This window comes from Balaenoptera ricei, chromosome 19 (assembly GCF_028023285.1).
Source record: "Balaenoptera ricei isolate mBalRic1 chromosome 19, mBalRic1.hap2, whole genome shotgun sequence".
NCBI lineage: Eukaryota > Metazoa > Chordata > Mammalia > Artiodactyla > Balaenopteridae > Balaenoptera > Balaenoptera ricei.
Genome location: NC_082657.1, coordinates 19,081,985 through 19,105,092, shown reverse-complemented (window position 1 = coordinate 19,105,092; position 23,108 = coordinate 19,081,985). Strand labels below are relative to the sequence as shown.

The following is a 23,108-nucleotide window of genomic DNA, read 5'->3' as shown; positions in this document are numbered from 1 at the left end:
ACTCATTTCCTGATGCTGCATTTGCCTTCTCCTCACACACACAGTTTACAGTCCAGCCTCAATGGCTCTCTTGTAGTTCCTTAAACATTTCAGGCAGGCTCCTACTTCAGGGTCCTTGCGTTCCTTCTGCCTGGAATTCTCTTCCATATGATGTCTCTGTGACTCTCTGTCTCTCCTCCTTCAGGTCTTTTTTCAAAAGTCACCATCTCAGTGAACACTTCGCTGATCCACCGCTCCCTATCCCCACTACCTGACTTTTTTTCCTCTGTAGAACTTGACTTATCACATCTAATATACATATTCTGTCTTTTATTTCTATTTATACTATATCTCCACTCCACCAGTACTATGTAGGGGGGGATGCAGTGATGCTTCCCTGTTTTTATTCACCTCTATATACACTGGTACCTAAAACAGTTACTTAGGCACATAGAAGGCAGGCACTCAATACATAGTTAATAAAAGACTAAATGAAGGAATAACTACAGAGCAAGCTGGAGGTAAAGTTTTACCTTTGGGGAACTAAGACTGGGTTGGGTAGGAGTGGGCCAGGAATAGTTGCTTTTCCTCACGTATAACTGACTTTTTTTAACGATATTATTTTGACCACGGTTTAAAGAAATTATTATTACCTTTACAAAATAAGAAAATGTTTTAAGACATTGTGAAAGAGAAAAAAATAAGACAATTTAAAACACTATACACACACACACACGTCTGTACTCACAAGTAAATTCATTCCTTAAATATTTTCATTATTAAACAAGAAAGAATAAAAATAAACAAATAAACATTCATCTGAAGGAACCAGAAAGAAATTAACAGTGGAAATATGAAAAGGAGGTAGAAATAAATAGACAAAGAAGAAAGTAATCAGTACTGATAAATTTCAGTTCCTTGGGGAAAAAAGAAAAACAGCAAAATATTAAAATAGCTGGAAAGCATAATCAAGAAACACAAAGAAACAATAGCCCAAATAAACAATCAAGTCAACAATCCCTAAAACGGATATGACCACAGATACAGATGTGATAGCCAGATGTTTCTAAAATGTGAAACCCTGAATGAAATGAATGGTTCTCTAGCAATTAAAATTATCTTGAGAAGAAACAGAAAACCTGAACAGGCTGATGAAGAAGCCCAAATGGTCTGACAGAGAGTCCTTTCATATCTGCCCTAAAATAGTCACACAACTACATAAAGAATTTATCTTTGTTTTGTGACTTATTTTTTAAACCTTTAAATATTTAATCCATTGAGAATGTATTTTTTATTTAAGGAATGAGGTGAGAAGCCCCATCTCTGCTTATCTGGTTTCCTTCCCTCTTCATGGGTGTGTGCCACTCAGGCATCAGCCCAGGTAGGGCTGCATCCTCCCTGTGAGTGGAAGTCACATGACCCATCACATGGCCCATTGTACAGCCGGTCCACAAAGGGTCTCAAAACGTGACACCCGGAAATAGAAGTCGACTCCAGACTGCCATTTTTATCATCTCTTCCCCCAAAATCTTGCCTGTTTACATATTAGAGAAAAAGCATCCTTAATGTTTAAGAATGTTAAATTCAAAACACATGGATTCTCTATATCCAAGAATTGAAAGAGATATTTATACATCAATGTTCATAGCAGCATTATTCAGGAGAGCCAAAAAGAGGAAACAACCCGGGGCTGCCCTGGTGGCGCAGTGGTTAAGAATCTGCCCGCCAATGCAGACGACACGGGTTCGAGCCCTGGCCTGGGAAGATCCCACATGCCGTGGAGCAACTAAGCCCATGTGCCACAACTACTGAGCCTGCGCCCTAGAGCCCGCAAGCCACAACTACTGAGCCCGTGTGCCACAACTACTGAAGCCCGCGCGCCTAGAGCCTGTGCTCTGCGACAAGAGAAGCCACCGCAATGAGAAGCCCGCGCACTGCAGCGAAGAGTAGTCCCTGCACCCCGCAACTAGAGAAAGCCCGCGCGCAGCAACAAAGACCCAAAGCAGCCAAAAATAAATTAAAAAATAAGAATAAATTAATTTTAAAAAAAAGAGGAAACAACCCAAGTGATGAATGGATAAACAAAATGTGGTTTTATATATATATATTATATATATAATATATATATGAGAGAAATGTTATTAAATAGGAAAGAAATTCTGACACACGCTACAATATGTGAGACAGGCTGGGGCCTGGGACCCTTTGCTGCAGTGTTTGCACCTGGACAAACCTCTCCTCAAGCAACAAAATACAAAGAAGCTATAGGGACTAAAAATAACTGTGCACATTGTGCATTTGGGGCAAATTCTGGACAAGGTACAAAGAGACCAAAAAGCCCAACTGCCACTTCTGAAGAGCTGGGTGCAAAAACAGGGTGTCGGGAGCATAAGCAGGGCACTGTGCCTGCCCCCCTGCACTCAACACCACCAAAGGGGTGGGCAAAACACCTAAGCCCCCCCCTCTGGCCTGACCCCTGGACCCGCCCCTACCCTCACCCCATATAAGGAACCAGCGCATCCGCCCCAGGGAGTGAGCAAGGGAAACTGTTAACTTGTTCTTTTTCCCCCCTGCTGCAGCAGGGGCCCCAATAAAGCCTTGCCTGAATTTCTTGTCTAGCCTCTGATCAATTTCTATTGATTGGGGAAGGCCAAGAACCCTGGTCGGTATCACATGGTTGAATCTTGAAGACATTGGACAAATGTTGTGATTCCACTTGTATAGGTACCTATAACAGGCAAATTCAGAGACAGAAAGTAGAATGGTTCAAGGGCTGGGGGGAAGCGGGGATAGGGCACAGTTTTAGTTTTACAAGATGAAAAGAGTCCTAGAGATTGCACAAGGTGAACGCATTTAACACTACTTAACTGTGAACTTAAAATGGTTAAAGTGGTAAATTTTATATTTTGTCACAACTGAAAAGACAGCACATGCATGACATAGGGTTAGGGACCTGACATTCCGGCCAACACACACCAATGTCCCCACTCCAAAGGCGCGCTTTCACCCCAGGACAGCGTGTGTGTGTGTGTGTGTGTGTGTGTGCGCGCGCCCCAGGACAGCGTGTGTGTGTGTGTGTGTGTGTGTGTGTGTATGTGTGGAGTGTCCCGGAGTTCACACCACATCCCACAGCCCCCAAGCCAACCTCTGAGGAAAGGCCCATCTGATGCCGACTCTCAGCCTCCAAGTTTGTTTTAATTTGGCTTCATAACGTCAGGATGACCAGAGAGTCTCTATTTGCTCCAGCCCCACCCCCAACCCACTTTAAGGGTACAATTTAGTATTTCTGAACAAATTTTAAAATTGTGCAACCATCACCACCATCCAGTTTTATAACATTTCCATCACTCCACTTAGCGTTTCTAAGCGCCCGGATCCTCATCTGTAAATGAAGATAACATGAGCCTAGCACATTACAGGCAACCAACAAATTTTACCTATTATTATACTTGTTGAGGACGGCCTGTTTCTAGGTTACTATCTTTTCCCACACGCAGCCAGATCTTTTCCCGGCTGGCGGCCGCGCGCGCAGAGCACAGATTTGCAGCGGGGAGGTGGAACCGAAGTCCGGAAGGCTCCGCGCAGCGGTTCTGCCCCGCAAGCCGCGGCCAGCGATCGCGGAATCGGGCCTCTCCCCGCACCCTGGCTGGGGCGCGCGGCGCGGCTCCGGGCTGGATTGGTGATGCCTGGGCGCTGCGGGCGCCTGCGCAGTGGGGACGACGGCGCGCGCGCTGAGGGGCTGCCAGCGGTCTCTCGAGTGGGCTGGAGCTTGGCCGCGGCTGCTCGCTCCGGACGGCCGCGCCATGGCGGAGGAAGAGCTCGAGGCGCTGAGGAAGCACAGGCTGGCCGAGCTGCAGGCGAAGCACGGGGTGAGCGCGCCCGCCCCTCCGCCAGGCCCGTCCCCTGAGGGGCGCCGCCTTCTCCCGAGGTGGAGGGCGCGGCCCCGGGCGGAGGCTCCAGGCGCCGACGCCCCAGCTCTCCCCGCGGCCGAGGACCCCGCCTCCGTCGCCGGCGGCCTCCTGGTCGCTTCGGAGCAGGCTCGGTCACTCTCCCCGCCGTGCGGGGTCTCGGGCGGCCAGCGGACCACGTGCTGCCCCGGGCGGGTGGGGGGGCCTCTCCCGGGCAGGGGCTGGTTCTCGCCCGGGCAGGCATTGGTCCCAAACAGAATTCTCAGCCCCTCGGGTCTCTCGGTGCCCTTAGCTCGTGGATCTAGCCTGCTTCGACTAGCGTTCCTGCTGAATGTTTTCTAGAATTTAATTGTTCCGACCCAAGGGTCTGCTCTGTGCCAGGTGCTGAGGGTACAGCGGGGAACATCGCCTGATGGAGTTAACAGTCCCGGGGAGGGCCAGGCACCAAACTAATCCCGTAGATAAAACGCCCAAGTAAGGGCTCTACTGCAAAGAGGAAGGGAGTAACGTGTTAGGGGTGGAGCGGGATGGTCTGGAAGGGAGGGCTGTTTGAATCTGCAGCGTCCCCAATACCGAAGCACATTTTCTTTTACGGAAATTATTCTTACCACGTAAAACACGGTTTCGTAGAGCAAGGACTCTTCTCCCTAATGGTGGTTTGTATTCTAAAACACTCTGTTAGATTGTGACTTTAGAAGCTTATCAAAACGCTGTAGTAAGTGAAAGCTATCAGTTTGACTTTTGTGAGGCCCGGCTTTTAATTATTTGGTAAAGCCGTCTCTACCACTGCAGGAGCCTGTTAGGTATCAGAAAGAAAATAGGAGTTCCTGTGTTTTTCCTCTGTGAAATTACTAAAAGATAGAATTGTTTTTTCAGGACCCTGGTGATGCAGCACAACAGGAAGCAAAGCAAAGGTATGGGCTGGAGCTCTGAACTGTTTTTTGTTTTTTGTTTTTAACGTAGTGGCTCTTTTTTTAAATTAAGGAGTACTTGGCATGCAACGTAAGTTTCAGGTATACAGCGTAATTATTCCATATTTGTACATGCTGTGAAATGATCCCCACAATAAGTCTAGTTAACATTTATCACCGCACATACTTACAAACTTTTTTCTTGTGATGAGAACTTTTAAGATCTACTCTGTTGGCAACTTGCAAACATGCAATACAGTATTATTAACTATAGTCACCATGCTGTACATTCACCCCCATGACTTATGTATAACTGGAAGTTTATACTTTTCTGATAATCTTCACTCATTTGGCCCACCTCCCAACACCGATCTCTTGGTCTGTTCTCTATGTTTGTGGGAACTCTGAACTTTTTGAAGGATGGTTTCACCAATTTTTTTTTTTTTTTTTTTTACTACAGTCACCTTAATAGATGTGTGACTCTTAAAGATCTTTCTGGCATAGTGATTTTTCCAGAAATCATCATCACTGTTTGTTATTATGTTTGTTAAATAAACATGTATGGAACCCCACAGCACTTATTACTCTGTATTGCAATTACTGATAGATGTTTCTCTGCTAAACTGTGATTACCTTAAAACCAACATAATCATAGGACTGCCTCACAGGTATGTGGTGAGGATTGCAGGGGCACAGTGCTTCACATTTAGTAAGTGCTCAATAGTATTAACTATCATTCTATTCTCAATGTTATTTTATCCCAGAATATCACAGAGAACCTCACACTTGGCAGGTTTATTGAATGAATGCCAGTTACCCCATCATGCTACCTTTTTTTTCTAACTGATTAAAAAAAAACACATAAGACAAAATGTACCATCTTAACTCTTTTTAAGAGTATAAGTCATGTGAACTATATTCTTATTGTTGTGCAACAGATCTCTAGAACTTTTTCATCTTGCAAATCTGAAACTATGCCTATTAAACTCCCCATGCCCCCACCCCTACCCCCCAGGGTTGCCTTTTAACTCATTCATTCATCCAGCAAATACTGAGCACCTGCTCTGGGTCAGGCACTGTGTTGTGTCTACAGAGATAGGCAAGGTGGAGAAGGTTCCTGCCCTGATGTAGCTTACATTAGAGGGAGAAAACAGATGGTAAGCACCTGGGATAGTGCTAAGAAGAAAATAAAACTACCGCATGAATTTCACTGATTATAAGATGTGCATTTTTTTTTCACATGCTAACATATCTGACGTTCGAATGTGTCTCATAATTGATTGCTCTTGTCCTGGATTCTTCCAAAGAGGATTTACTTTTGCTTCTGCCATCACGTGGGTCATTTCTAACTTGAGACCTCTTAAAATTCACTGCTTGAGGTTCCCCCTTTCTCCACACTGGTGCTGTGAATTCAGACAGCAAACCTGCAAGACTACAGCTTGAAGTTCAAATTCTCAGAGACACTTTTTTCTTCCTCCACTCAGGGCCAAGGTCGTTGCACGCACACTTCCTTGCTGTTCCTTTCTGCATAGCGGGTTTATTTCTTGTTTACCTTGTATTGAGGATGTTGCTCTGGGATGATACCCCAGCTTTGAGTGAGGGTTTCCTATTAGACACCTCATCTAGCGTGTTTTTCATTCTTGGAGATACAGTATACTACGGTGTGTTTTCTACTCTGTGGCCTCTTAGATTTAGTGAAATGTAGTAAGTTCGTGGCAGGGTTGAAGTACTCAGGAGTGATAAGGAAATGGCCTATGGAAGTGGACTTCAGTCTGTGTTCCATGAACCCCAGGGCTTCTCAGATGGGGGCAATTAGTAGGCACAGCCAGCCAGAGCTCCCCTTCGAATTCAGCCAAAGAATCTCTGCTTTTGTCTGTGTTACGTATTAAGTTCCTTGAAGGGCTTCATTTGAAAAACAATTTCTGCTTAAAAAAAGTTTGAAACCACTGTCCTGTGAACTTGAAATAGTTCCTACTTGGATAGGTAGGAAGATGCAAGGATAGAAGCAGAGTTATAGTTTAACTCCCCTCCCACCCCAAAAACTAGAACTGAGAGTCTGGAAATATGGGATCTGGTCCTACCTTGGCCACAGTTACCTGTGTCTCCTTAACATTGCCTCCGTGGACCTCAGCTTCTTTAGCTCTAAGAAAATTACAGGGATTAATCACTTGGTCCTTGTAATTGCCTGAAATCTCACTATAAATTTCTAGCACCTCTCACACACTAGGTACTTAATAAATGTTTATAATCGTGGTTGAACTGAAACTCCACTCTGATTAGGTAAATGTGAAGTTTTACCTTTCAACCTCACAAAATATAAAGATATACACTCACAAAATATAATGCTGGCCTTTGAGTATAAGAGTGGATTCGTTACATTTTTCTATGTTCAACAGGAAGGCTGACAGCTTAGTTCTAATTTTACTTGACCTGTTTTTGTTGTAGGGAAGCAGAAATGAGAAACAGTATCTTAGCCCAAGTTCTGGATCAGTCAGCCCGGGCCCGATGTAAGCATCTTCAGTTTTCTTTATTTCCATAAAATTGGCTTGAGTTATTTGAATGGGGAGATATATATGAAATTGTTGCTATCTCTAGATTAAATATTTGTTTAACCTTAAAACGTGAGATACAGATTATTTGTAAGAAATGTTAAGTTTATAAACCTAAAGAAATGTACTTAAATCATTATTAGAAGTACCAGCTCCATTCTCTCCTACCAATGAGATGATCTCCAAGTGCATACAGTCGGCCCTCTGTATCCGTGGAGTCAGAATCCACAGATACAGAGGGCTGATAGTACTACACCATTTCATATAAGGGCTTGAGCATCCTCGGATTTTGGCATCCTCAGGGGGTCCTTGCAGGTACGAAGGGACGACTGTATGAGGTAAAATTTATAGGAAACAACTCTTAAATCGAGTCAGTCACAAAATGTTGCTGGTAGTCGACGTGGGTGATTGGGGGCTCTGGTTTATTGTACAGGCAGACCTTGGGGGACATTGCAGCTTTGGTTCCTGACCACCACAGTATAGTGAGTCACACAAATTTTTTAGTTTCCCAACGCATATAAAAGTTAAGTTTATACTATACTGTAGTCTATTAAGTGTGCAATAGCCTTATGTCTAAAAAAACAGTGTACATACCTTAATTTAAAAATACCTTATTGCAAAAAAAAAAACCTTATTGCCAAAAAATGATAATCATCATCTGAGCCTTCAGCAAGTCATGATCTTTTTGCAATAACATCAAAAATCATTGATCACAGATCACCATAACATATATAAGAATAATAATAGTTCAAAAATATTGTGAGAATTACCAAAATGTGATACAAAGACATGAAGTGAGCAGATGCTCTTGGAAAAATGATGCCAATAGACTTGCTCCAAGCTGGGTTGCCACAAACCTTCATTTGTGAAAAACGCGGTATCTGTGAAGCTCAATAAAATGAGGTATGCCTGTATTCTCCATTTTAGTGTATGTTTTTTCATAATAAAATTTTTCATAAAAATCATGTAGAAAAAAATATTAAATGAGCCATCAGAATGAACCAGTATCTTCTGTATTATAACTTGAAGCCCAGCTTAGAAGAGGCAGGCTTAGATGAATCACTATGATTATATATGTGTAGTAATATATAAATTGCTTTTCAGAGGGCAATAGTGCATTTTTTTTTTTAAGCATGGAGCTTAGAATCTGAGGACCCAAGTTTAATCTTGGCTCTGCCACGACCTCTGTGTGGTCTTGACTGACGTTGACACAGCTGAACTCAAGTTTTCCTCGTTTTTAAGAGGAGTAACCATAGCATCTGCCTTATCTACCTTGCTAGTTTCAAGACATGAGTAAGTCTGAAGGGCTTTGGAAATGTCAGTGCTTAGTTTCAAGGTGTAATATAAGTGCATTTAGTTCTGACTTTGTGTGTGTGTGTGTGTATAGATATATATATTTTTTTCCTTTTTAGTAAGTAACATTTTTTTCCTTTTTAGTAAGTAACTTAGCACTTGTAAAGCCTGAGAAAACTAAAGCAGTAGAGAATTACCTTATACAGATGGCACGGTATGGACAACTAAGTGGGAAGGTAAGCTTGGACTGCCTTGAGGCAGTTTTAACCTGTTGTTACCTACTTTATCAAAACATTTTCAGAAGGTCAATTATATCTCTTTCTGGTTACTGAATTCTTGTTGAAGCAGTTTTTAAAGGAGAGAATAGTTGTTTCTACCATCGTTCCTAAAAGATAACTAATTGTCTTTTCTAAAATCCTCTGCTTCTTTCCTTTTCTGACATTGCTATGGAACCAGTGACTATTAGGGTCAGCTAGCCTAAATTGCTTCTACACTGGAAACATGGTTTGTCAGTAATATTAATTAAAACAGGTAAAGTTGCGCTTGTTTTGCAAATGAAGAGGTGCTAAAATTCCTGGTTATTATGTGCATTGCTGTAATGCCATGATGGGTATATTCTGCATCCCTGACCTTGCTTCAAGACCCAGATGAGCCCCACCTGCACTGGGAAGCCCTCTGCTGCCACCACAGCCTACAGGGGTCAGCCCGCCCTGAACCCCTTACACTGAGAATGTGTGTGGAAGAGACTACGACTGCTTCATCTTTTTTGAGTGACTCGTCTCCTGCTTTTAAGCTTCTCAAGGTTTCAGGGGCAGAGAGGTGTATCTCTGTCCCTGACACTTAACACAGTGGTGATGAAGGTGTTCTTAAGTGCCTGTTAATTTTGTATTTTTCGAGGAAGCTAACTGATGGATACTTTTCCTCCCTCAAATGAAGACTAGCAGAGCAGATTTTATGTGGAACTTAAACCAAGAGTTATAGCCAGTGGCTTCAGCCCGCTGTCCCACTCTCCTTCCCTCTTGACCTCTACCCCCGCACCCCGGAAGGACTAAAACCATTCAGTCTGCTGAGGTCAATTCTTTGTTTTAAAAAAATACTGTTTTTCTCTATGGTTATCCTAGGTATCAGAACAAGGTTTAATAGAAATCCTCGAGAAAGTAAGCCAACAAACAGAAAAGAAAACAACAGTTAAAGTAAGTTTCCCCAAATGCACACGGCAAAAGAAAGATTGATATTTTAAATAAGCGTTGCATCTGCATGTACTGTATCAAACATGCTTCAGCCCATAGACATTTTCATTTTATAACACAGGGAGGTTTGGGGAGAAAGGCTGCATATATTGAGGGCCTAATTTTCAAGGCTCTTCTATTGTTTTGAAACACTAAGTTGTTTTAAAGACAGACAGAAATGTCTCACTGTAGTAGGTAGAAATTTGTGTTCTCAGAAAATCTGAGTTATGCTTTGTGAAACATGTTATGATACTCATTTAATTTTCCCCCCAGTTCAGCAGAAGAAAAGTAATGGACTCTGATGAAGATGACGATTATTGAATTTAAGATGTCTAGAGACTGGGACTTAATGGAGCAATTCTAGGACAGAGAATACTTGGCAGAAGTTAAGATCTTGATGGGATGTTTACTTTGTTTACTGTCTATATGCCTTTTAAAAATAAACTTGTTATGCAAAATAAAACAATTTGGACAGACTTGTTTTAAAACCATAGCAGAATGAACAGAAGACCTGCATTTTCAATTTTTTCCTTTCCTATCAAAAGCTTTTGAACATGTGTAGCAGCATGAGTATATCCTTTGTAATTGTGACATTAGTGTTAGGTGGGAAAATGGCCTCAGCAGAAATAGAAGCTGCTCAGTCATCTTCAGTAAAAAGAAAATAGCAGTGTCCGGTAACATCATGGGATTTAAGACTCATGGATTAAGCTGAGTCAACTTTAATATTTTCAAGACATAGGTTCTGAAAGCAGGTAAGCTATTTTTCTCCCTGAAGATAGTACTTACATTTAATGTGGGAAAGTTCCTAGCTTCGGTTTCATTTATAATATGCTTTTCAAAAGCATTGAGACTAAATTATCTAACAAATATGACCCCTATCCAAACAACCTCTGTAACTAGAGGGTAACATCCATTGGAAAAAAATTACCAAAATAAGACATGTGGGTAATAATACTTCAACACTAGTAAACATGTTTGTAAGAGAAATGATTTCTAATGATTCAAATCCAGTTGAGACAGTTTAGTGGTTAAACATTTTGGTAGAAATGTTCTGGGTCTTCACTGATAAGGTTGCAGGTAACTTAAAGCAAATGACATCTCTTGGGACTTCCCTGGTGGTGCAGTGGTTAAGACTCTGCGCTCCCAATGCAGGGGGCCCGGGTTCGATCCCTGGTCAGGAAACTAGGTCCCACATGCATGCTGCAACTAAGAGTTCGCCTGCCACAACTAAGGAGCCCACCTGCTGCAACTAAGACCCAGCACAACCAAGTAAATAAATATATATTTTTTTAAATGTCATCTCTTATATTGTGCTTTACTCCCACCAGGTTATGAAAAACTGTGCTCATAAATTTAAATCATAAACTTAACTCTAGGAAGTTCCCTGGCAGTCCAGTGGTTAGGACTCGGCACTTTCACTGCCATGGCCCGGGTTCAATCCCTGGTCAGGGAACTAAGATCCCGCAAGCCGCGCAGCACAGTCAAAAATAAATAAATAAATAAACTGAACTCTCAAGTGAGCTGTTTGGTGTAACCTTGTAGATAGATGTCCTAGTCCTGGGAGGCCTAGCCCTCGAGGAAGTTCATAACATTTAATGAGAATAGGATTAGTAGCAGGAAAGTGATGGGAAATGTGGTTTATCCCAATCTCCCAATCTAGCTAAATCCCAATCTCTGCTTTAGCTAGCACACTGCTGATATATGTTTAAACTATATTTGAGATTTTACTATGTTTGAGAATTGAAATTTGTAACCATAGATGCTGAAGAAAGTCAGTGTTAGAATAAAGTGTCTAGTATTCTTGAATAAACGAATGAGTAGAACCATTAAGAACATCAAAAATTTTTCAGAGTAACAGAGTAAATCATCAAAAGTAAAATGTGATCAAGGATTTTGAAAAAAAAAATCCCAGTTACAGGTAAATTTTGTTTTATGTCTCGTTTACATAGAAATGCTGGCGGGAGACTAGACAATTCTCAGCAAGTTTGCTACACACTTTCTCTTGCAGAATAACCACTGTCCTGATGGCAGCTACCGATGTGAATGTGTTTAAAGATTGTCAACCTCCCATCCTTCAGAGACACGCGAGAATGGAAAGTGACTCTGTACAAGGATAGAGGTTCTTGACTGCATCAAGGGGGTGGGGTACGTTTCCGTCCACGGGGTGGGGGGGGGTGGTTATTCTCAACTTTCTAATTTAACTTTGAATTCAGAACATTCTTACACAAAATAGAAGTTCGGGCATTACCAATTTGAGTTGTCAAATTTATTTTTAAGTGGGAAAGTAATTGGAGAAAAACACAAGTGTTTTTAAAAATAATTGAGGTAATCACTTCAGATTGCTCACCCTGCTGATTACCAAAGGAGCTCAGAAGGAATCTTCTCCCCTAAGATTGACAGTCCCATTCATGGTATTTACATCTCTAGATGAAGGGCACACCAAGCTGGAATCTGCCAATTCAGGTGACACCGCCAGCCAGGGCTTGACCCCAGCTCTTGACGGTGCAAGCAAATTAGCCCCTTTATTTCCATGAACCTGGCTCCTCATTTGACAATTCTACCAGCCAGGACAATTGTTAGAAATTAACTGGGGGTATATGTGAAAGTTTTCAATATTATATTGCACCACCTCCAAAAATAGGTGATGTCAAATATACGTATTTGCATCTTGGAAATGGCCGTGCTGATAAACTGCATAGGGTCAAGTTTCTTAATTAGGATGGTAGAGAAGCACAGCAACTTAAGTCAATAAGGTGGTTTTGTTTAAAAGTGGGGGAAAGGAGTAAAAATGGAACAAAGAAACTTGCAAAGCAACAGTGCTTATTTCCTGTTTGGGCTAAGAAGCTGTGTTATATTGGGTTTTGCTCTTCTGATGTTAGAGGAAATTCAAACATCCTTGTGGGGGCCCTAGACACTGGGCTTACTGGATTAGGTAAGCCTTACTCAGGGCACATGGGTAATGATCTGCTCCCGATGATCCAGTTGACATGCTTCAGCCGTACTTACATCTGTAGCTGAAAAATAAAATGTATCTCCATCCAATGGGGGAAGAAGTTTCCATATACAAAGCACATGTTTATAGCAGAAAGGCTGAGAAACACATCTCCCTAGCAAAACAAACTCAAAAAAGTATACCGTGACACGCTCAAGAATCATAAAGTTTACTGTTTCTTTTCCATCATTTGGCACATGTCCAAGGCACATTAGAAAATTAAAAATCATAAATTACTTTGTAGAAAAATAATCAGCCCCTCCCTTCTGTACATAATGCAAATGTTTCCAAGAACGTGCACAGAACCATTTCCCTATTACAAAGTTGTTTGAAAATGTACTCTGGACAAACCCATGTTTGCGGCTCTAGACCAATTGGTAACAAAAAAATAAGAGTATAAGCTATAGAAATTTATAAAAAGGAATAAATGGCAATAAATTCTAATTTAAGGTAACTTTGACCTGGTTTGTGCTGTAAGTTTTGAATCTGAATCAAAAGACTAAGAAAAGGTGTGCCAAGTCTACTGTCTAGTTCAGGAACCATCCATCAGGTGTGACATTTAAGGGAGGCTCTTAACGGAAAGGGATTTTTCCAGAGACACTGCTACAGGTATATAAGTGCAGTGATCAATTATCTGTACTTAATTTTTTAGAAGAAAAATTATACCCAACTTTCCCCACATACATAGTGTAGAACATGTCATATGTGTCCTTTCAACTAAAATGAGCATTAAAATGGCATTTAGGCATCTTTGGGTTCAAGTGTTGCTTGCAAAGGGACATTTTTCAGGTCCTATTATTTCCTTCATTCCAACGCAACATTTCTGCCCGGCCTCCACGGTACCATGAAACCTAAATTGCTTTCCTTCAGCTTATCGCAGAGGGAGGAATCCTTTTAGCTGTGGTTTGCAAGTTTATACACATCCCAGAGGTCTAGCACCTTTCAGTAGAAGGAGGTCAGAATCTGGTGATGAAACCTCTCACTGTAACCAAGGAACCCTAATACATAAGAAGAAGCGTCTTAAGGATCTGGACACTACGGGAATTTTTGTCCTTTCCTTTTCAAGTGTATCCATTAGCTTTGAAGATGAAAGAGATAGTGATTGATAGCTTTTTGTTGTTGCATTCTTTCCATCAGCCACAGAAAAGCTTTCAGGACCTTTCTGCTTTTCTCTCAAGACAAACAGTAAGTTCATTTAGTTCTAAGCTGTACTCATGCTTGGCATCTTCTTGTTGAGGGCTCACTTCTTGGCAGTAGATAATTCCTTATTACTGTTAACGTTGGGAAATGCTAGCCTCTTGGGGAGTGGTCAGGTTGCCAGTAGTCTCTGGGCCCTTGGGTACAACCGCATCATTGACTGCGTGTCTACGGAGCATTCGCCTTTGTCCGGGAGCAGTTTGTCTCGGTCCAGGCCTCTCCGGCTGACCATCGTTTCCTTTGTCAGCCGTCTGAGAGCTGCTCTGGCCTGGCAGGTTATTCTGCTTCCGAGTGACTCTTTGCCTCCCTGGCTAAAGAAAAGGTATGATTCAAACAGTTCACATTTGTGCTATACTTGAAACAACCCACACAATAACAGCTACCCTTGAGTGCTTCTATGTGCCATCCAATGTGCTCAGTACTTTCCAGGCATAATTTCAACTCTTAACATCCCTGCAGTGAAAGTATGACATTTGCGCACTCCATGTATCAGACACAATGTAAATGCTTTACATGTTTTCACATTTAATCTTTACAACTCTAACAAACAAGTGTGTACTATTGTTATCCCCATTTTACATACAGCTGAGGAAACAGGATCAGCAAAAGTTAAGCAATCTGCCTTAAGTCCCCCAGCTATCAAGGGAAAAGCTAACACTTGATTGAACCCAGGCAGACTTCAAAGTTTGCAGGTTTCCCAGCCAGCAGCAGGTCTATTAGCAAAGCCATGGAAGATTAACTATGAAATCAAAATTAGTCATCTTAACAAAAATCACTAATTCTCTAAAAGATTTAGAACTTCAGTATATTTGTTCCAACAAGCCTATGCCACACATACTATAAATTCTATTTCTCATAAATAAGGCATATATTATATTGGCAAGCAGCAATAAGAAAAGCCATGTTTCAGCACGATCCTACTGTATAGCACAGGGAACTATAGTCAATATCTTGTAATAAACTATAGTGGAAAAAATGTGAAAAAGAATATGTAACTGAATCACTTTGCTGTACACTAGAAACTAACACAACAGTGTAAATCAGCTATACTTCAATTTAAAAAAAAGCAAAGCCAAGCCATGTTTTCTGAGAAGAGCCACCTAAAAACACCACAGAATGTAAAGCAGGCTTCTTTTTATAATGAGAATTAAATAGTGCTATAGGAAGCTGGCCACATACAGAATTGTCTATATGAGCAACTTTATACCATACTTGAAGTTTTTTACCCATCTGTATACAAATGTGTTTTCTTCCTTACATTAGTGATTAACACATTAGTGAATTTGCTTCCATAGTAAAATGTGAGATAGTTCATCTAGTATGCACACTGTAAACAGCATCTTTCCATGCATTACAACTATTTCCCACTTTTTCTTCACTTTCCTTTCTCAGCTCAGAAATGCATTATTAAATATAACAATAAATGACCATGCCACTAAGGAACTCATTTTAATTGTTAGTAACTCTTATCAGTGAAGGGAATAATGAAATGAGAAATGTGTTTACCATGGATTAGTTTTGAAAAATTCAGGCTTGAAAAAGTAAGATTATAAGCCAGTGTTTAATAACTCACCTCATGCAAAGAATCTGCAGCAAAATTAGGGACACTTCTATCTCTTGCCATAATCTCCCTTGAGGTCCTTCCCCTGAAACCCAAAACAAACTAAAATAAACGTTCGGGATAGTGGTGCAAAATACTCTGGTTGGCCACGAGGTGGAAGCATTTGATGAGTGGAGATTTATTTATAACCCATTAAAGCTGCATATAACCTGCTTGAGTTGTAAGTAAAGCTAAGGTCAAAAGCACAGAAATCAACTCGAATCTTATACTCACTTAAACTGACCAACTGAGTGGACAAAGTAAAACTGTCTTGTAAAAGGTTCATCTGGTAGATCATACATTTTGGAGTTCCCTGTAGATAAAAGGATAAACATCTGAAAACTTCCAAACTAGCTTAAGAATTGTTTAAAAATTATAGCACAGATGCAAACTTTCAACTTTCTTTTTGTTAAAGTTTAACAAACTTTAGGAAATTAAGCACTGCATTTGATTACAGAAACGTATTAGTAGATACCTACTTATTACTGTGTGAACCCCCATGAAACAAAGATAAGTCCTTAACACACTGATATTCCCCAGGCACAGCCAACTAGGGTGAGACAGCCTCAGGATTATCCAGATATGTGAACGGGCTTATTCACATGACTGCGTTGCAAACTACAATTGCAATTTTTTAAAAAAGTTGAACAAGGACCCCATCTAAACTGTAACAACTTTTTAAAAAAGAGGAAAATACTTCAGCCCCACCCCGTTTGGCAGCTGCTGTTCTAATGACCATCTACCTCTGTACACCTGCAGATTAAAAAAGAAGTCTTTAAAGGTAGCATTTACCCCAGATGTCCAGGAAGTGCTGAGAAAAAGGCCTGGATTCAGAACATGAGACATGAAAGAAACTACCAGAGGTGGTCCCTCCTCCCTGGTTGGCGAGTGGAGGCCTGACCTTCAGGGTAATGCCCAGAGTGTCCATCTTACCTCTTTAGGGAGCATCACAATCAAGCAGAAAGCCAGTATCCAAACAATGGAGGAAAAAGGATATTACATACATTTCTGGATGAAATGTATGTTACAGGATGGATGAAACAGGATATAGCATACATTTCTTTGGTGCCTGTATCCCACCCCCAGTCATGATTATGTTTTACATTTACAATTAAGTGAAAACCAGCAACCAACCACTCATGAACTTCCAAATAAACCCAAGTTGAGAATTACAGAAAGGATGTGAGTTCTTACATTTTTTCCTGATCTTGACAGTAACATACTCGTCGTGGTCTGTTTCTCCAACATCATCTAACGTGGCCACGCAGCTTGGTACTACCTGAAGCAACTCCATTATTTTTGAATTCTACAGTGTGAAAGGGAAAAGGTAACAGTAATGTTTTTTATGCTTTCTTAGCAGGTTATTGCCTGTTTTTGATCTAAATGTCAGTGTTGGCATGGCTGGGCAGAAAAGCTAAGAAGCAGCTACAGACAAAACTTTGAGGCCATAAAGCCTAGTGGTGGAGAACAGCACTGCATTTGGAGGATGGCTCTGCCCTCTACTAGGTGGTACTCTGGGCCCGTGTTTCACTGCTCCGTGCAACTGGGTTGACAAGAATATGATCTATTATTGTAGAATTATCATGAGGTTATCAAGCGCCCAGCACATAGTAAGTGCTCAATAAAAGATATTCATCATTTGAGAAAGTGCTAAATTGAAAGTATAAAATTTTTCAATTCTGTTAAGAAACACAATTGAAAATTAGAAATTAATATACTAAGCCTATAAGTAGGTTGGATTTATGGTGACTTTAATATGTCAGTGGTGTCATTTAACAGCCTAGTAGTCGTCTACCTGAGTAGGAAACTAGATAAAGATTCAACATGAAAAGAGGAACAGTAAAGAGGTCCCTCCTTTAGTCTCCTCCTATTTCCTCACCATTTCTCCATGGCGCACGTCCACGCACTGGGAGGGTGGTAAACCGCGCATCACACTTCTCCTTACAGAACTCAAGGTTTGTTCACTAACTGCACACACTCCCTCCCTCGTGCTGCTAGGACCACAGGCGTATTCCCAGTGCAGGGAGGGTGAGACCAGGATGCTGTGTCAACCTGCTCCTTCCCCATGAGTACCTAACTGCTGGACTGTGTGCCAGAGGCGCCGAGGCCTGTGGTGGGTAGGGGGCACCTCTACCCAGGCCTTTGAAGACTACCCCAGCAGGCCGCCTCTGATCAGGTGACCAAGGACCAGGGATGCAGCCACACTCACAGACTTCCAGCACACCTACTCAGCCTGGCATGGCAAGTCAGAGGTCTGGCTACTGCTCTTTCAGATCTGGTTTAAACACGGGATCCCCGTGAGCTGTAAGGGAGCCTGGGACGCCCTCAGCAATGAAGCGCTCCCACCTACCTGTTCAGCACAGTCTATAGCTGTGCACTGCCTCTTGTTCAAGACCTGAACTGATGCTCCATGAAGCAGAAGCAGCTCCACCACGAAGACGTGCTTTTCTATCACAGCCTCGTGCAGTGCTGTGTTGCCCTTATTGTTAGAAGCATTAATGGAGGCGCCATGCTAGAAAGAGAAACGGCACAATCAGAAGGAATGTTGCATCGATGTGGTACCTATATGGGTGTGCCCTATAACGTTCTTTCAACTTTTCTGTATGTCGGAAATTTTTTTAAGATGTTAGGAGTAAGAGTAATACTGAGGAGAAAAGATTTATGTACAAAGATATTCATGGCAGCATTTATCATTATAACAGGAAAAAAATAAAAGTCACCTAAATGTATTGAGCAGAAACAGTTTAAAAAAAAAAAGACCATGGTACATCCATAATTATGCAACCACTAAAAACTGAGGTTTTAATAAACAGTTTTCGGACTTCCCTGGTGGTCCAGTGGTTAAGAATCCGCCTGTTCAATGCAGGGGACACGGGTTCGAGCCCTGGTCCAGGAAGATCCCACATGCCGCGGAGCAACTAAGCCCGTGTGCCACAACTACTGAGCCTGTGCTCTACAGCCCACGAGCCATAACTACTGAGCCCACGTGACACAACTACTGAAGCCCGCTCGCCTAGAGCCAGTGCTCCGCAACGAGAAGCCACCGTAATGAGAAACCCGCACACCGCAATGAAGAGTAGCCCCCACTCGCTGCAACTAGAGAAAGCCCGCGTGCAGCAACAAAGACCCAACGCAGCCAAAAATAAATAAATAAATAATAAAAATAAATTAATTATAAAAATAAAATAAATAAAATAAACAGTTTTCTATGTTAAGTTAAAACAAGCAATATAGAAAACAATACTGATCTAAACTATGTACATTTTTAAAAAGTCACCAAAGTTAGTTGCCTTTCAGAAACAGGGTTATGGAAAAGTCGGGTTTTTCCCTACTTCTAAAAATTCTTCCTTCTACAGTCAACGCATATACCCTTTATCAAGAGAGGAAAAAAGGAGCAGTGACATAAAAGGACATTCAGCTCACACTGCGGGTAACAATTCAACTGACCTGGTTAAATGAGGCAAGATCCAAACCCTCAGCAAAACGGCGTCTCAGTCCTTAACTCTGCATCCCTGATGCAGCTCGGACGCTGAGACTCCGTTATTGCAAAGCTCCCCACCCCAGGGCCAGCTTAAAGCAAAAGCCAAGCGGCCTCCCTCTCCTGCCCCTCCCCGGTGCACTGCCAGAGGCTCACCGCGTGGCGGTATGCCCATCACCAAGCTGTGTCAGCAGCTCCTGGGCTGGGGGTGAGGGGGTCCTTACCTGCAGCAACAGTGCCGCAACTTCGTGGTGACCTCTGGAACAGGCATAAAGGAGGGGTGTGTTTCCACTTATATCCTTTTTATTGGGTTTTGCATTAGAATCTAGTAGACATTTCACCACCTAGGCCAGAGAAGAAAAGTGTTCAACTTTAATTAAAATTTGCAGGGAGAGATCCTCTAACTTGCTATTCCTTTAACTTTTCTGTAAGCTTATCTAGAAGACTCTTAGATCCATGTCTGACCCTCAGAAGAAAGCAGACCAGTGAAGGGGGAGGGATTAACATTTGCTGAGGGTCTTGTGTGTGTGGAGGTGGTGTACCTGGCATGCGTGTTTTTCATTTAATCATTCCGTCTCCTCTGTGGAGAGCTGTAATTATTACTCCAGTTTCACATGTTAGAAAACTAATGCTAGGCATTACCTGAAATATGATTCCTAGCTTTAAAAACCTTACAGTGGAACTAATAAGGAAAAATGAAAAAATAAATAGATATTGAACTGTTTGGCACAGATGACCAACACCCAAGAGTCAGAGAGACAGCTCCCGGCTGGGGTGAGAATCAGAATGACAGCCTCTGTGCTGCCAGACGTGAATGCCAGTGGGAGGGGGGTTGGCTCCACCCCCAGAAGCCCCAGGGTTCTGTGTTCTGTTGCTGAGTGGTCCTACCGTGTGTATCTCAGAATCTCGGCACTGGGAGGAAGGAAATGGGCCCGTCCTCTGGGCCAGCAAGCAAACCCTTCCCTCGGCAGCACTCCTGCCAAGTAAGGTTCTAACCCTATACACGCTGCCCAAGAGCCAGGACCCATACCTGGAAGTGGCCCTTCTGGCAGGCCAGGTGGAGTGGGACAGCCTGCTTTGCGTCTCTGGCCCCGACACTGGCACCGTGCTTCACAAGGAGGAGGATGAGGTCCGCCCGACCATGCAGGGCAGCAACGTGCAGTGGGGAGGAGCCATCCTGGTTGGTCACGTTCACACCAAGCCCACTGGCAGGAATCTTTGCCAGCTTCTAATAAGTGCAGAATGTGGAAATGGAAATGTTGTTAGTATTAAGGAAGCCGGCTGAAGGAGCCAAAGCCATCCATCCCTCACAGCCCCTCTGTAAAATCTGGAATTACAGCGGCGTCCTGAATCGGGTTGCCCACAGGTGAATTACTACTTTAGAAAGGTATGATACATCGAAGGATTAACTTCCGTTTTCAAGAAAGCAAGCCCCCTACGATGATACCGTTTTATGCCATGGCAATTGAACAGGGAAGGCAAAGTCTGTTTGACAGATAGTGCTGGAACAACTGGACATCCACATATGGGAAAACTGCCCATCAACCCTTACCTCACACCAAACACAAACATTAAAATGCATCACAGACCTAAATGTAAAAGCTACAGCTATTAAACTTCTTGAAGTAAACACAAAAGAAAATCTTTGCAACATTGGGATAAGCAAAGATTTCTTAGATAAGACACAAAAAGCAAAAGCCATAAAAAAAGTCTGATAAACTGACAATAAAAATGTTTAATGTTTGCTCTTTGCATGAGGCAAGTAAGAAAATGAAAAGGCAAGTCATAGAAGGGGAGAAAAATGTTTGCAAATATGTGTATCTGACAGAGGACTTGTACCAACCAGAATTTAAAAGCAAAACAAAACAAACTCTTACAACTCAACAAGACAATCCAACTTAAAAAAAAAAAAACAGGCAAAAGAAAAAAAAAATACTTCACTCTGTATGACAGACTCTAGGTCCATTCACCTCACTACAAATATCTCAATTTCGTATCTTTTTATGGCTGAGTAATATTCCATTGTATATATGTGCCATGTCTTCTTTATCCATTCATCTGTTGATGGACACAGGTTGTTTCCATGTCCTGGCTATTGTAAATAGAGCTGCAATGAACACTGTGGTACATGACTCTTTTTGAATTATGGTTTTCTCAGGGTATATGCCCAGTAGTGGGATTGCTGGGTCGTATGGTAGTTCTATTTTTAGTTTTTTAAGGAACCTCCATACTGTTCTCCATAGTGGCTGTATCAATTTACATTCCCACCAACAGTGCAAGAGTGTTCCCTTTTCTCCACACCCTCTCCAGCATTTATTGTTTGTAGATTTTTTGATGATGGCCATTCTGACCGGTGTGAGATGATATCGCATTGTAGTTTTGATCTGCATTTCTCTAATGATTAATGATGTTGAGTGAAGTAAGTCAGAAAGAGAAAAACAAATACCGTATGCTAACACATATATATGGAATCTAAGGAAAAAAAAAAAAGGTCATGAAGAACCTAGGGGTAAGACGGGACTAAAGACACAGACCTACTAGAGAATGGACTTGAGGATATGGGGAGGGGGAAGGGTAAGCTGGGACGAAGTGAGAGAGTGGCATGGACATATATACACTACCAAACGTAAAACAGATAGCTAGTGGGAAGCAGCCGCATAGCACAAGGAGATCAGCTCCGTGGTTTGTGACCACCTAGAGGGGTGGGATAGGGAGGGTGGGAGGGAGGGAGATGCAAGAGGGAAGAGATATGGGAACATATGTATATGTATAACTGATTCACTTTGTTATAAAGCAGAAACTAACACACCATTGTAAAGCAATTATACTCCAATAAAGATGTTAAAAAAAAAATAGGCAAAAGATTTGAAAAGACTTCACAAAAGAAGACAGTTGAATGGTCGGTCAATGAGCACATAAAATAACATCTTTAGTTTTCAGGGAAATGCAAATCAAAATCAGGAATCACAAAACCAAAGGGTCAGAAAGCAGATCAGTGATGGTCAGGGGATGGAACATGGGATGGGGCAAACTTCAAAGGGGCAGGAAAGAATATTTTGGCTGATAGAGATAGTCTATATTTTGACTGTGCTGGTGGTTACACATTCGTTTGTCAAACCTCAGAAAACTGTTTGCTACTTATCTCTGAAGTTCACCTTCATTTTTATCATGGAACTTCCTTTTTATTCACAATGGTTTTAAAACCAATCATGCGGATATAAGAACAATCCATCAGTAATTAAAAGGGCAAACAAAACAAACCAATAGAACTAAAAACAGACATTAAATTGTGATGTTGAATCATATATTTGATAGTGGAATTAATGTCAATGTTTTCTGTGATTGATCAAGGATTAAAACTTGGGTTATTGGGGCTTCCCTGGTGGCGCAGTGGTTGAGAGTCTGCCTGCCAAGGCAGGGGACACGGGTTTGAGCCCTGGTCTGGGAAGATCCCACATGCCGCGGAGCAACTAGGCCCATGAGCCACAGCTACTGAGCCTGCGCGTCTGGAGCCTGTGCTCCGCAACAAGAGAGGCCGCGACAGTGAGAGGCCCGCGCACCGCGATGAAGAGTGGCCCCCGCTCGCCGCAACTAGAGAAAGCCCTCGCACAGAAACGAAGACCCAACACAGCCATAAATAAATAAATAAATAAATAAAAAATAAATAAAAGTAACCCAGAAGGAGTGCAATGTAGCATCTCTGTTAAAAAAAAAAAAAAAAAAAAAACTTGGGTTATCTAGTTCACTTTTCGATGATTAAAAATGTTATCTCTTTAAAAAGCTATGCTAAATTTAAAGGGTGAATTTCACTGTATATAAATTATACTTCAAAAAAATCAAAAACAAGCAGATGAAGAAGTAGAAGGGAAGAACATGATGAAATACCACTGCACACTTACCAGAATGGCTAAAGTTAAAAAGTCAAAATACCAAGTGCTTACCGGGATTTGGGGCAACTAGAATTCTCACACC

General features: G+C 41.9%; 2 protein-coding genes and 1 long non-coding RNA gene across 14 annotated transcripts in view; 1 reads left to right on the top strand and 2 right to left on the bottom strand.

Annotated features, from left to right (window-relative positions):
* Window positions 1-3,578, bottom strand: part of LOC132354052 (uncharacterized) — a 153,361-nt gene extending 149,783 nt beyond the window's left edge. For all 5 annotated transcript variants that reach the window (XR_009499156.1, XR_009499157.1, XR_009499159.1 and 2 more), the window contains exon 1: window positions 3,417-3,578. This is a non-coding gene — a long non-coding RNA (uncharacterized LOC132354052). The remainder of the gene's footprint in view (window positions 1-3,416) is intronic.
* A 103-nt stretch (window positions 3,579-3,681) lies between these two features.
* PDCD5 (programmed cell death 5) lies at window positions 3,682-10,336 on the top strand. Its single transcript, XM_059905099.1, has 6 exons — window positions 3,682-3,848; window positions 4,764-4,801; window positions 7,244-7,305; window positions 8,785-8,876; window positions 9,762-9,833; window positions 10,143-10,336. The coding sequence occupies exons 1-6, from the start codon at window positions 3,783-3,785 to the stop codon at window positions 10,188-10,190; spliced, it is 378 nt and encodes a 125-aa protein (XP_059761082.1). The 5' UTR covers window positions 3,682-3,782; the 3' UTR covers window positions 10,191-10,336.
* A 2,673-nt stretch (window positions 10,337-13,009) lies between these two features.
* The window catches only part of ANKRD27 (ankyrin repeat domain 27), a 52,155-nt gene continuing 42,056 nt past the window's right edge, over window positions 13,010-23,108 (bottom strand). For 7 of the 8 annotated variants that reach the window (XM_059905839.1, XM_059905841.1, XM_059905838.1 and 4 more), the window contains 7 exons: window positions 20,167-20,364; window positions 19,361-19,480; window positions 18,009-18,170; window positions 16,853-16,964; window positions 15,893-15,971; window positions 15,632-15,704; window positions 13,010-14,369 (listed from right to left, as the gene is read on the bottom strand). In XM_059905839.1, the coding sequence (XP_059761822.1) occupies window positions 14,136-14,369; window positions 15,632-15,704; window positions 15,893-15,971; window positions 16,853-16,964; window positions 18,009-18,170; window positions 19,361-19,480; window positions 20,167-20,364 (978 nt within the window). In that variant the 3' untranslated portion in view covers window positions 13,010-14,135. The remainder of the gene's footprint in view (window positions 14,370-15,631; window positions 15,705-15,892; window positions 15,972-16,852; window positions 16,965-18,008; window positions 18,171-19,360; window positions 19,481-20,166; window positions 20,365-23,108) is intronic. The other variant, XM_059905845.1, reaches the window with a different exon arrangement.

Bases quoted from the DNA above. Each gene is read 5' to 3' on its own strand.
- PDCD5 (XM_059905099.1), top strand. From the start codon at position 3,783: ATGGCGGAGGAAGAGCTCGAGGCGCTGAGGAAGCACAGGCTGGCCGAG. The intron at 3,849-4,763 runs GTGAGCGCGCCC...TTGTTTTTTCAG, and splicing joins AGCTGCAGGCGAAGCACGGG to GACCCTGGTGATGCAGCACA. The intron at 8,877-9,761 runs GTAAGCTTGGAC...TGGTTATCCTAG, and splicing joins ATGGACAACTAAGTGGGAAG to GTATCAGAACAAGGTTTAAT.